The 12,726-nt window shown below is 48.2% G+C and overlaps 1 protein-coding gene across 2 annotated transcripts in view; it reads right to left on the reverse strand.

Moving 5' to 3' along the window:
* GTF3C1 (general transcription factor IIIC subunit 1) overlaps positions 1 to 12,726 on the reverse strand; it is an 88,848-nt gene that overhangs the window by 16,221 nt on the left and 59,901 nt on the right. For both annotated transcript variants that reach the window (XM_008959898.4, XM_008959899.5), the window contains exons 21-28: positions 12,212 to 12,347; positions 11,723 to 11,804; positions 11,396 to 11,584; positions 9,166 to 9,323; positions 7,380 to 7,522; positions 6,213 to 6,294; positions 4,260 to 4,372; positions 1,635 to 1,697 (exon numbers count right to left, since the gene is read on the reverse strand). In XM_008959898.4, the coding sequence (XP_008958146.2) occupies positions 1,635 to 1,697; positions 4,260 to 4,372; positions 6,213 to 6,294; positions 7,380 to 7,522; positions 9,166 to 9,323; positions 11,396 to 11,584; positions 11,723 to 11,804; positions 12,212 to 12,347 (966 nt within the window). The remainder of the gene's footprint in view (positions 1 to 1,634; positions 1,698 to 4,259; positions 4,373 to 6,212; positions 6,295 to 7,379; positions 7,523 to 9,165; positions 9,324 to 11,395; positions 11,585 to 11,722; positions 11,805 to 12,211; positions 12,348 to 12,726) is intronic.

Here is a 12,726-nt window from a genome sequence, read left to right on the forward strand (position 1 = left end):
CTAATTCTAAACGAGTTTTTCTCCGAAGAAAAAAGGTTTCTCACTGAAATACAGAGCTAAAATCAAAGTGACTATTGATTATCCAAGATGGAAAAACAAAACCTGGGCTTTTGGAACTGAGTTTTGCTTGGAAAGCTCATGGGTTCAGAGTTTAAATCCTTTCCTCAACCTACCTTAAGGCTTGGCCAGTGATATTCAAGGCTAGGGGGTCAGGAACTTTTCTTCTAAAGGGCCAGTTAATACATGCTTTAGTCTTGGTGGGCTCTATGGAATCTGTTCCAACTATAGCTGACCCTTCTGCAATGCGGTCTGAACTGTGCAGATCCACTTATACATAGATTTTCTTTCACCTCTGCCACCCTAGAAACAGCAAGACCAACCCCTCCTCTTCCTCTGTCCCTTCAGACTACTCAAAATGAAGACAACAAGGATGAAGACCTTTAAGATGATCTACTTCCACTTAGTGAATAGTAAATAGATTTTCTCTTCCTTTTTTTTTTTTCTTGAGACAGAGTTTTGCTCATGTCGCCCAGGCTTGAGTGCAATGGTGTGATCTCAGCTCACTGCAACCTCCGTTTCCCAGGATCAAGCGATTCTCCTGCCTCAGCCTCCCCAGCAGCTGGGATTACAGGCACCTGCCACGCCCAGCTAATTTTTGTATTTTTAAGTAGAGACAGGGTTTCACCATGTTGGCCAGGCTGGCCTTGAACTCTTGACCTCAGGTGATCCGCCGGCAGCGCCCTCCCAAAGTGCTGGGATTACAGGCGTGAGGCACCGTGCCTGGCCCCTTATTTTTGTTAACAGTTTCTTTTCTCTACCTTATTTTATTGTAAGAGCACAGTATATAATATATGTAAGATACAAAATATAAATTAATCAACTCTTTGTTATTGATAAGGTTTCTGGTCAACAGTAGGCTATCAGTGGTTAGGTTTTGAGGAGTCAAAAGTTACATGTGGGGCCAGGCATAGTGGCTTATACCTGTATATTAATCAACTGTTATTGATAAGGTTTCTGATCAACAGTAGGCTATCAGTGGTTAGGTTTAGGGAGTCAAAAGTTATACTTGGGTCAGGAGTGGTGGCTTACGCCTGTAATCCCAGCACTTTGAGAGACCAAGGTGGGCAGATCACTTGAGGCCAGGAGTTCCAGACCAGCGTGGCCAACACGGCAAAACCCCGTCTCTACTAAAAAATACAAAAATTAGCTGGGTGTGGTGGCAGGTGCCTGTAATCTCAGCTATTCGGGAGGCTGAAGAATGAGAATCACCTGAACCAAGGAGGCAGAGGCTGCAGTGAGCTGAGATCAATCCACTGCACTTCAGCCTGGGCGAAAGAGCAAGACTCCATCTCAAAAGAAAAAAAAAAGTTCTATGTGGATTTTTGACTGTGCAGGGGGTCGGCGTCCCCTTACCCACAAATTGTTCAAAGGTCAACTGTACTCACCTCTGAGGTTCTTGCACAAAAGCAGCATAGACAACATACAGAATGGGCATGGCTGTATGCCAATAAAATTTTGTTCACACAAACAGGTAGTGGGCTGGATTTGGCCCTAGATTACCCCAGTGCAATAGGTTGTCAGCCATCAAGTTATTAAGCAGCTGAGGAAAAGCTACTCTATATATCAGTACTTACCTGTTAAGTTCATCCTCTTTCCTGGTTTGATCTTTTTCATCCCCAATTGCCAAAACTCGGTACCTGCAAAAGAAACATAACAGCATGTCAGTGAAACAAAACAGCTCCTCACTAAGCAAGCGGATGCTGGCTCAAGATGGCGATTTATTGGCTAAAGTGTTGGGAGTGGGAGAAATGTTAAACTCACCAAATGTCGAGTGCTGTGCATGTAAATTAAAATGAGAATATACCCTGTCCTGCCTGTTATAAAAAGGAGGGCTGAGAAAATGTGCAATGTTCACTCACCGACAATTATGTGGCAACACGGAAAAATGTGAATTGGCAAAGATCCACTGTCAATTGTAAGAGGAACAGCACCTAAAACTGTGGGTGTGTTACAACTGTGGGTGTGTTACAATCCAAAAAAAAAAAAAAAAGCACAAGAAGAAAATGTCCCACCCAGAAGTAATCTAAAAAAATTATTCTCATAGAAGAAGGAAAAAGGTGGTTCCCAGAGGCTGGGAAGTGGAAGGGAAGGAATGAAGAAAGGAAAGATGTTGAGCAAAGGGTATAAAGTTACAGTTAGACCAGAGGAAAAAGTTTTCATGATTTAAAACTGCATGGTGACCACAGTTAATAACACATTACATATTTTGAAATTACTAAAATAATAGATTTTTAAGGTTTGTATTGCCAACAAAAGTTGGTGAGGCGACAGATATGTTGGTTAACTTGACTTCATCCTTCCTCAATGAACACATACATTAAAACATCACACTGTACCCCATAAATATATAAAATTATTATTCATCAATTAAAACAAAGAAATATGAAAATCCCCAAAGAGTAGCCATATTAGGTGTTGGAATTACAAACCATTTCCCCATTTCTTTTTTGAGTTTCATGTAATATTATTTTACTGTATTTATACCAAGCAAGTAAATTTAAGAATAAGTCATAGAACTGCCTTTTTATAAAATATGACAAATTGGCCATTTGTAGGACATTTCTTCGGTTTCTAACAAACTAACGGAAAAATTAATCTTGACTGCAATAGTAAATTCCTCTTATAATTTAGTGCCAAGAAAAAGAAACTTTTCAGAAAACGTGAAAACCACCTCTGCTTCCTGGGTTCAAGTGATTCTCCTGCTTCAGCCTCCCAAGTAGCTGGGATTACAGGCACGTGCCACCACGCCCAGCTAATTTTTGTATTTTTAGAAGAGACAGGGTTTCACCATGTTGGCCAGGCTGGTCTCAAACTGCTGACCTCAGGTGATCCACCCGCCTCGGCCTCCCAAACTGCTGGGATGATGGGTGTTAAGCCCCCACACCTGGCTTGGAACCATTTTCTATTCTGCCTTGCCTGCCAGAATGCTCAGGATCACAATCAGTATTAAACTGTTACACGTGCAACTTTTTCTTCTCTCTAAATGGTTCATGGGCTCTCCTTTAAAAATCTCTGTCTTCTTTTATGATTAAAAATTGTGGGCGGGTGCGGTGGCTCATGCCTGTAATCCCAGCACTTTGGGAGGCTGAGACGGGCAGATCATGAGGTCAGGAGATCCAGACCATCCTGGCTAACACGGTGAAACCCCGTCTCTACTAAAAATACAAAAAAATTAGCCAGGCCTGGTGGCGGGCGCCTGTAGTCCCAGCTACTGGGCAGGCTGAGGCAGGAGAATGACGTGAACCTGGGAAGCGGAGCTTGCAGTGAGCCGAGAGTGTGCCACTGCACTCCAGCCTGGGGGGCCAGGGTGAGACTCCATCTCAAAAAAAAAAAAAAAAAAAAAAAGTTGCCCCATAACTTTACTGAGAATATGTGGAGATATAAATTACAAATCAGTAAACAGGCCATTGGATTGACTTGAAACCATGCCATTTTGGAATTCTGGGGAACAGTCTACTGCAAACCAGAAACAAAACCCAGAATGTGGGTAAAGGATATCAACTCTGAAAACGAGTACAAACTGCTCTTTAGGCATGGCAATACAGTGGGTGAGACATACATTATCTGTTGAGTGAATGAAGGAATGAGGTCTTCAACTGAAATGTTGAGAGCAAGGGTGCTGTACAGTTCACAGGCAGAACTGATGGATGCCATCATTTTACAGGGAGAAATTCAGAAAAACAGTGGCTCGAGGGACTTTTTGGGTGAGGATGGTGGAGAAAAGGGATCTACATTTGGAGGATGCTGAGGTAACAGGCCTAGTTCACAGAACTTAAGATTTAAAAATCGTACAGGGTTCTGTGCTCATACCCAAGATTCTTCTTCCAAACGCCGAGTGGTTACAGACCCTCCTATGTTCAAATCCTGGCCCTGGTACTTACAAGCACTGTGACCTTGGGCACGTTACTTACATAGGAATTTCCTCAAAGGTAAAGTAAGCAAACCTAGCAAAAAGTACACCAACCAAACAAGGAAGCCTGAAGGACCAATGGGAGAATGAACATAAATGCCCGGCAGGGTGCTAGGTCCCATTCTGTGTTCAAGTCACCCATGAGAGGAGAGACAGGAGGGCCACTGCAAGGTCAAATGCAGCCAGGCAGGTGCCGTGCGCTTCCCGGACCTGCTGATAAGGGAGACAGGGCTGGCCTTTTCTTCTTGCCCTGAGAGGGCCACATGGAACCATCACAGAAGCGGCTTACCTGGCAAACAGCTCCTGGAGTGTGTCTGGGATTTCAAGGTTAGAATTCCTTAGGGCTGAACTGAACTTTTCTTTAAGCTTCTCCACAAATTCTTTAAACTCGTTGGCACAAACCTTTCAACATCAGAGCATGAGAGGTTAAGCCCTTACTCTTCCCTAAAGGGAGGTTTTGCTAAGATGCACCAAGGAATATCTTGTAACAAACTCCTGCACCAGCTAAGTCCGAGAACCACTGACCAGGTGCCTCCCCTGGTCACCTGTCATCTGAGAAGCTCGGTCTGTAGAGGAGGCAAAAGACCCTCACCACTACGCTCAGGAAACTGGGGTACCTGGTGCCAACTAACCCACCGACAGCCTCACACCTGCATCGCTGGCACTCTCCCAAGCCCCAGGTGAGATGACTCAAACGTGCCCCACACAGTGCTCCCTCACAGCCTCCCTCCTCCGAGGCCTGGTGTTCCCTGGTTCACCCATGTAGTCAGCCTCCTTCCTCTGCCCCAGCCTCACACTCTATGGGTGGCCCCCAAATCAATTTCCTCCTCTATATGCGCACTGCATCATCTCAGTCCAGACCCAGATCTGAGGAGCAAGCTGGTTGCGTCACCCAGTGTGCAATGCGACATGGTATGCTCCCGCTCCTCCCTGGCCTGGTGGCTATGTAGGACGCAGCCCCTGCTGCATCTGGCTGCTGTGCCTGCCAGCCCCGCGGCTCCCTCTCCCCTCACTGTTGCTGCCCCAGCTGCCGTGGTTTCCAGTCTCGCCCAGTGCTGACACCTTTACTAAGCCCACTGGCAGACACTGTGGGTGTCTGTGGGTCACCTATTCCATTTTTCCCCACACTTTCTGATTAGCCAGTCTCAATTTGCTGTGGGGAGGGAGGATGCCCAGTCTCCTAGGATACACCAGGACAGTTTAAGCCACTCATGGCAGCCTGAGTCCCCTGTGCTATGTCCCACTGTTTCCCAGCCACGTGGCCCAGGTCTGCCAGGGGCTCCTGGGAAAGGCTGTCCCCTGATACAAGGGCCATGTGGGTCTATTGCAGCCCCTCTCCCCACTGCTTCCTGCTCTGGAATTCTGTTGTGAGGACTTGAGCTCTCATAGTCAACATTTGCAACCAGGGGGTGACTGGCATAGGATGGAAAGCTGACCACTGCTCCTGGAGGGGAGTGTGGCGGCAGGAACCCGGGAGCCTGATGACATCTCTGCTCCCCTGCACCAGACCAGGACTGCCTACCCTCAACTGCTTGGCATTTGGGAAAAAGGAAGCCGTATACTCTCATTAGGTTAGGTTTTTCTGTCACTTCCATCCAAAAGCATTGCTGAGCCTCCTCCCTGACCTCTGTGGGCCTGTGCCTTCCTCTTCCAGGAGCTGACTACACTGTCCTGCAATGGCCATGTACTTCTCTGTCTGTCCCACTCGCCTGTGGCCTCCTTGGGGGAAAAGGTAGCCTCTCCTTGTCCACTGGCCTCACTTGGCACAAGTCCTGCCACACACACTGTAGTGTCCAGGGTTAGCACAGAAATGAAAGATGAGCAGCCTCTGAGGAGAAGGGCAGGAGTCTGGGTCAGCAGACAGCTTCCCTCCTTGTCAGCCACCGCCTTGGCCCCTCTGGACAGAAAACTCAGAAAGAAAACCCACACCCAGTCTGCAAGCTTTCTAGGAAGCCTGTAATTTCTGAAGAAATGTTCTATTTTCTTAACAAAACAGGCCCAAGGCACAGCAGCCCTTCAAAGTGGCCTGTCAGATTCTAATCATCTTTAAAAACAGGTGCTTGAAGCCAGATCAAGTGAAGGCCAACACCAGAGAGCTGACTCGGTGATTTCTCAAGTGAGCAGGAAACAAAGTCCACATTCCTAAGGCTGGCAGGGGCACTGTGGGATGAGAGGAGCTGACTGAAGTCTAGCTGCCCCAATCTCCCAAGCATACCAAGCCCTACACTCACACAGGACCTACCTTTGGGTCATCATAGTCACCTCTTCGATTCATGAAATCTCCAACAAGCGCTTTATCCTGGTACACCTCGGCCAGGCACACTCTGCAGGAAGAGGAGACAAAGCTGGAGTCTGGGAATTGCAATGATGCCCATGTTCGGAACCTTCAGAGAGCTTCATTCTCATGTTTCTGGCCTTGGCCGACCTTGAAGCATGAGTTACTTATATGCCTGTTGCACAACTGCAGCTTTTACGAATGAAGGATTTGGGGTCAGCCAAGCCTGACCTCAGTCAGGTCTGTTCACACTTTACACCTTGGCTTCTCTGAACTTCTGTCCTTCATGGGTAACCGAGAACACTGAGTCCCAAACTGTCTCTCACAGGGGTTTGGCCAGGACCATATGGGCTGACCTATGTGAAAGTGCATCACACATTTAAAAACATCAAACAGGCTTTGGAGTTTATTATTCTTAAGCTCTCTAATCTACTGCAAAGCAGGTGTGTCCACTCCACTAACCTTCACATCTGCATGATATAAGGAGAGCCTGACTTGCCCAAACGAAAATGAAGGGGAAGGCGACCAGCATTTGCTGGGCTCCCGTCCGCCAGGCACTGCTGCCTTCATAAAGAGCTTGCCAGGTACAGACTCATTCCGCTTTACAGCCTGGTAAGGCAAGGGGACTCCCTGAGGTCACACACACAAGGGCAGGGCAGGAGGACAGTTCTCAGCTCTGCCAAGAACATGGCAGAGGGCATCCTGTCCAATGATCCCAGGTCCTGCCTAGCTTGCTGCTGGAGGGAGCCACCAATCAGAGCTCTCAGGAACTGCTCTGTGGGCCAAAAACAGCAGGAAAAGCCAGCCTCTGCCTCTGCCTCCACCACCAGCTAGGCACGTGGTACTTAGTGAGTCAGCCTATCTAGTCTCTGCTTCTTCATCCAAAAAAAGGATACCACCACCTACTTCTCATGGCCACCATAAGGTCTAAGCAATACCTTGCATGGGAAAGCACCCAGAATCATGCTTGGCCCTCACCGTCAAAAAACCAAGGTCCATCTCCCCAGCAGACTCCAACACTTGGCCAGCCCATCAGACACCTCAGTGTGCTCCAGCCACACTTCCCACCAGACTCTTAAGCAAACGGGATAACGTAACCGTGTCCCGGAGTGATGGGGCTTCAATGAGGCTTACTTATAGTTGAGATAGGCCTGTGGGTTTTTGACTATGTAGCGAGCTCTTCGTCCAACAGAATGAGATGTTTTATCCAAAGACTCTTCAAACGTGGCATGCAAAATGTCCCGTACCACCTGCCAGGTGACAAATGGGCCCTTCACCTGGATCAAACACAGAGCCAAGACAAAAAGTCAGTATCCTCAGAGACGACATCATGGGGAATTACCATAAAAAAGTGGACAAAATGTGTTTTGTGCAGCCTCCTTCCTCAGAGAATCCCCACAACTGTCACCTCACAATATTTACTGGGCCCACCATGTGCCAGACACTGAGGGAGATTCAGGGCAGACAAGTATAGGACGAGGCCTCAGTGACCAGCGGGAAAGAGTGTATTTTAGCAAGCGCCATGTGTGACAAAGGTGCCCAAAGGGGCGGGGGGGAACTGCCTGAAAGGGCGCCGTATTAGAGGGAATCATGGGGATGCAAAGTGTGTTTAGTTAGAGGTCTTAGTGTCCTAATTATGCATCATGTGTGCTCAGAAACGTTCTGTATGTTGTGCTTGTATGTTATGTTAGTAGAAGCAGAATGTACAAAATTAGCAGACCCAGGAGAACATCTTGGTCAATAACACAGGAAGGCAAGGCCGACATGAGAAAGCCGCTTGACGAGTTATTTTCTTACATCCCCAAGGATGAGGTGACCCAAAAAGTCTGTAAGTTCTGGTAAGCAGCAAGAGTCCACCAACACTGACCTATGCAGGACCCTCCTGCCTCCTCCAGCTGCACCAGAGCTGGAGCAGATGGAGGGACGCCTCACTTCCCCATCAGCTCTGCAATGACGAAGCCATTGCAGATGCAGGGAACATAAATTAGGGATGGCAACATGTCACCTTTCAGGTTCTTCCTTGGAAAAGAGGTTGGGATGGAATTCAGGAGAGGACTGAGGGATGAGAGAACAGGGGACAAGCGGTCAAGACAAGGGATCTAATAGTTGGCAGGCTAGGAGCATCTGGGCACACAGCCCCAGCTGGGTTTCTCCTGCCTGGCCTGGCTGAGACCCGGAGGCACACCCGGGCTCCTCCAAAGCTGCCTTGTGGCACTACTGCCTGGAAGGGGCCCTGGACTGGACTGGCAGAGCTTTTTCCTGGAAGGCAAATAAGAGGTCTCGCTGCCTTGTGGACCAGCCACGCCGGTGAGCCAAGAGGTACCAGAGGTGACAGAAACAGCATGAGAAGTATCTGGCCAAGAACAGAGAATGAGCAGGGTAATTACGCCCAATTGGCAGATCATTCCGGACATGATGGGCAGTTACAGGAAGGTAAATTGGAGCTTTTCAGGCAATGAAGGTGGGAGGAAGGAGCAGGCCAGGGTTAGACTACTGGTGAGGAGAGAGAAAGAACAGCTCTGAACTAGTTTGCCTGCAGCTAGGCAAACATTTATATGTATGCAGCTGAAAGCTAAAAAGAAATGTAGAAAAACAGAATGGTATTAATTTGTAGGATTAGCTGGTCATGGCAGGGTGCGCCTGTAGTCCCAGGACTATGAGAGGCTGAGGTGGGATCACTTGAGGCCAGGTTGAGGATGCAGTGAGCTGTGATCGTGCCACTGCACTCCAGACTGGGTGAAAGAGCAAGGCTCCATCTTTCTAAAAAAGAAAATGTGTAGGATTCTGGGCAATGCTTTTCCCAGTGGCGAAGCAGAGCAGCTGAGAGGAGTGGTCTCTGGCTGGGAGTCCCCGGAAGGCTCAGACAGGAAGGAGCTCCGAGTGAGGGGCAGGCCCACCGCTGGGCTGGGCTGGTTGGTACCTTGGTGTTGAGGACATTGCTGGCAATGCGGCACAGCACAAGCAGCCCGTCCTCCTGCATAGACCAGGTGACACGAAGCCGCGTCATCCGCTGCAGGGCACTCTGGTCGGCTTCATCATGGTAGCGCAGCCTTTTGCTTTTTTCTCCTGGGAACTCTCCTAAAAACACCAGAGGGAGAAGGCAGGAGACCTCTAACACCTGGTTTGGAGCTGTCACTCTGCAGAGGGGCAGGTTCCCTACCCAGCCAGTGAGATGTGACTAATGGTATTGGTTAGCAGATACTCATTGTATCTAAAGTCACACAAACTAACTACAAAAGACCCAGCCCCTTCTGATAGATTTTATTTTTTTTTAAATCCCTTTCATCATTTATCTTGATCAAATTTCACAGCAACAGGTTGGAAGGCTCAATGCAGCCTCTAGTTGGTTATCTGCCAATCTCCAATCTCCCCCACTGTGACAGAGTCCTTTGAAGGCATCTTGTACAGAAGCCTACAGTGCGTGCTCGGGGCGTACCCGCCGAGTGAGCAGGACCAGGGACTGTGCAGTCACCAGGCCCCCACGCTCCCTTGCTCTGTGACCACACGGGCATTGTGTAGACTTGAGTGCATCTGGGGACAATAAGGCCTCTGCTCCAGGGCCATGGAGAAGGTGGAAGGAGACTGCATATAGAACATCCAGCACACAGTGGTGGCTACTAAATAACTAACATCAGCAGTGAGATCGGTGTAGTTAATAACTAAACAGCACCACCACCACCAAAACAGCAGTCTAGCATCAGGGAATATTCATTGTGTGCCTAGCACTGGTTTATGCTTTTTCAACATATTATCTTATAATTAGACTACTACTTTATAGCAACCTTATGAAATGGATACAATTGTTATCACTGTTTTTTGCTGAGGAACACAGAGACATACAGTGACTTGCTGAAGTCACACAGCTGAATCAGCAACAGAGGGAGGATCTGAACCTTGAGAGCGTAGCCACGGGGCTGCCAAGGTCTCCTGCCCAGGGGAGGTACTGATAGCACCTTCACAGGACAGACACCATATGCCACTGCCAATCTCAAAAGACTGTTTAGCGAGTGTCTTCCAAATTAAGGCAGAAGAAAAGTGGGGAAAGGAAATTTGGACTCGAAGTGACACCACCACATTTTGCATTGTGATGAATTCAGGTTTTTAAGCCAAATTGGTCTTACACATATCTACGACAGGCGAAACTGAGGGGGCCATTTCAACTGATGGAATGCTATTTGTTATGAACGCCAGCCAAATAAACCACTAAAAACAGGTTCCTGTTTAAACATTCTGTCTTTAACTGAAATAGCTACCAGCCGTCAGTGGCTGCTGTTAAAACTTGTGGACCACTTAGGCAATATGAAAGTGGTCTAAAAACTAGACACTGGTCTCCTTACCACTCCCTCTGCTATAAATATTGGCCAGATGAAGAACTCAAAATGGCAGTCTAAAAGGCACCGCACAAGGGGTGCATCAAATCAGAAGGTGCTGCAGGCTTACACGACTCCCAGCTTTCCTCTAATTTAAAAATGCAACATGGGCCCAGCATGGCGGCTCACTTGAGGTCAGGAGTTCCAGACCAGCCTGGACAATATGGCAAAACCCCGTCTCTACTAAAAATATAAAATTAACCGGGTGTGGTGGCGCACGCCTGTAATCCCAGCTACTTGAGAGGCTGAGGCAGGAGAATTGCTTGAGCCCAGGAGGCAGAGGTTGCAGTCAGCCAAGATCACACCACTGCACTCCAGCCTGGGCAACAGAGTGAGACTCTGACGCAAAAAAATAAAAATTAAAAAATTAAAATGCAACATGCCTTTGAACTTTGGCCTGATTAGCATAAACACAGATATTAAAAGGTAAACTCCCCCAAAATTAGGATTTTGGCTAGTTGTGATGAGGCTGTTGCTGACATTTTTTTCAGCTGGGATGAAACTAGGCATTTGAACTGAATGAGTTCCTAAAGTCAGAAGCTCTAAAAGATACAAAGGCGGAGAAAGCAGGGGAAGCATATGGGACATTCGAGGCTCTCTCATCTGCCAAATGGATGTGGAAATAAAGCAACCATCATAGAGAGTCAGCGCCACACATCGAGGGAAGGCGGAAACCCGTGCTGAAGGGCAGAGCTCAGGCCTGGCTGGAGTGAGGCTGTCGCACATCTCCAAGCCAAAACAAAGACAAGGCCCAGTAAATGTAAATGATCACCACATAACCTTTCTTCTTTCTCTTGATCTTCTTCCCAGGGTCCTTCTTCAGCCGCTTCCGCTTCTGGCTTTTCCCACCCCTCACTCTCCGGTTTCGGTCCAGCGAGGGCTCTCGGTCCACCTCAAACTGCTCTTCCCAGCCAGCACAGAGCTCGGAGCCTACTCTTGCTTCCCCCCAAATATTCAACCTGCTGTTGCCTAGACATAATCACAGGAGACAACAGTTTCAGGACGAGTGCTGCAAAGGCCAGGAAGACCAAACCGAACATAGGGTAGTCGTTTAGGCCCTGAACTGGTACCATATTAACTTCTGGGGTGAACTCCCAGCACACGTACCTCTGGCACTGAGGGGCATTGGGCGCTTGGACAGAAATGTCTGGAGCCTCACTGTGAGTCCATTCTCTGCGGCAGTGTTCTCCTGTGAGACAAGCACAGCACTGGGATGAAGCATGAGCTTCCACAAATCCCCAGCTGCCCAGAGTAACAAATGCACCAAGGTCTCTTAGGAAGGTAAGGGCCGCTGTGCATTGACAGCCAGGGGCTGGAGTCTCCTGCCACCCGCTTTACCATTGCTCATGCACTCCCTCCTGGAGGACCTGTGTCACCCAGACCTTCTGATCCTTCTTTAAAAAGGAATACCTGTCCACGTCACAGAGTAAGTTAGCATCCACTGGGAAAAAAACAGGCCAGGCACACATTTAAGGGGCCTGACGCACCTTCAATACAAACGGAAGCCAGTATTTGTGTCTCTGGTCAGGCAGGGAGGGACAGGAGGGTGAGTAGCGAGGACCCCTGAGATTGTAGTCCGGTGTGACGCACACCCACCTTTTTGGCCTGGTTGATGATGTAGCTGGTCCAGATCCAGTTGCGCTTGAGGTGTCCGTAGAAGCTGGAATCGAGCCCTGCGGCGCCCAGCCCATCTCCAGGGATCAAGCCTTCATCCACCACCTCACGGCTTCCACTAAAAGACAGGAAATCAACAGAAAAGAGCCCTTCTTGGTCATCACCGAAAAAGAGAGCCCATGGCATAGGTTGAGGGACATTTATTTATAACCAACTTTCATCTTTCCAGAAAAACACCCCACAGGTAGCAACGAAGAATTTGGGGGCCCTAAGTGTTGACTGGTTTTCACTTTTGCAAGATAAGTCAAAAATCCAGATTTTTATATAAAATTCCCAAAATAAATTTTGATAACCGATTACATTTTTAAAAACAAGATGTGGGCTAAATAAAGTATGTCTGGAGCCAGCCATCTGCAGCCTCTGCACCGGAGACACAGGCCGTCTGGCCTGACATCCTAAGCCAGACAAGGGCGGGCAGGCATCTGAAATGAGCACCA

The sequence above is a fragment of the Pan paniscus genome, chromosome 18 (genome assembly GCF_029289425.2).
Source record: "Pan paniscus chromosome 18, NHGRI_mPanPan1-v2.0_pri, whole genome shotgun sequence".
Lineage (NCBI taxonomy): Eukaryota > Metazoa > Chordata > Mammalia > Primates > Hominidae > Pan > Pan paniscus.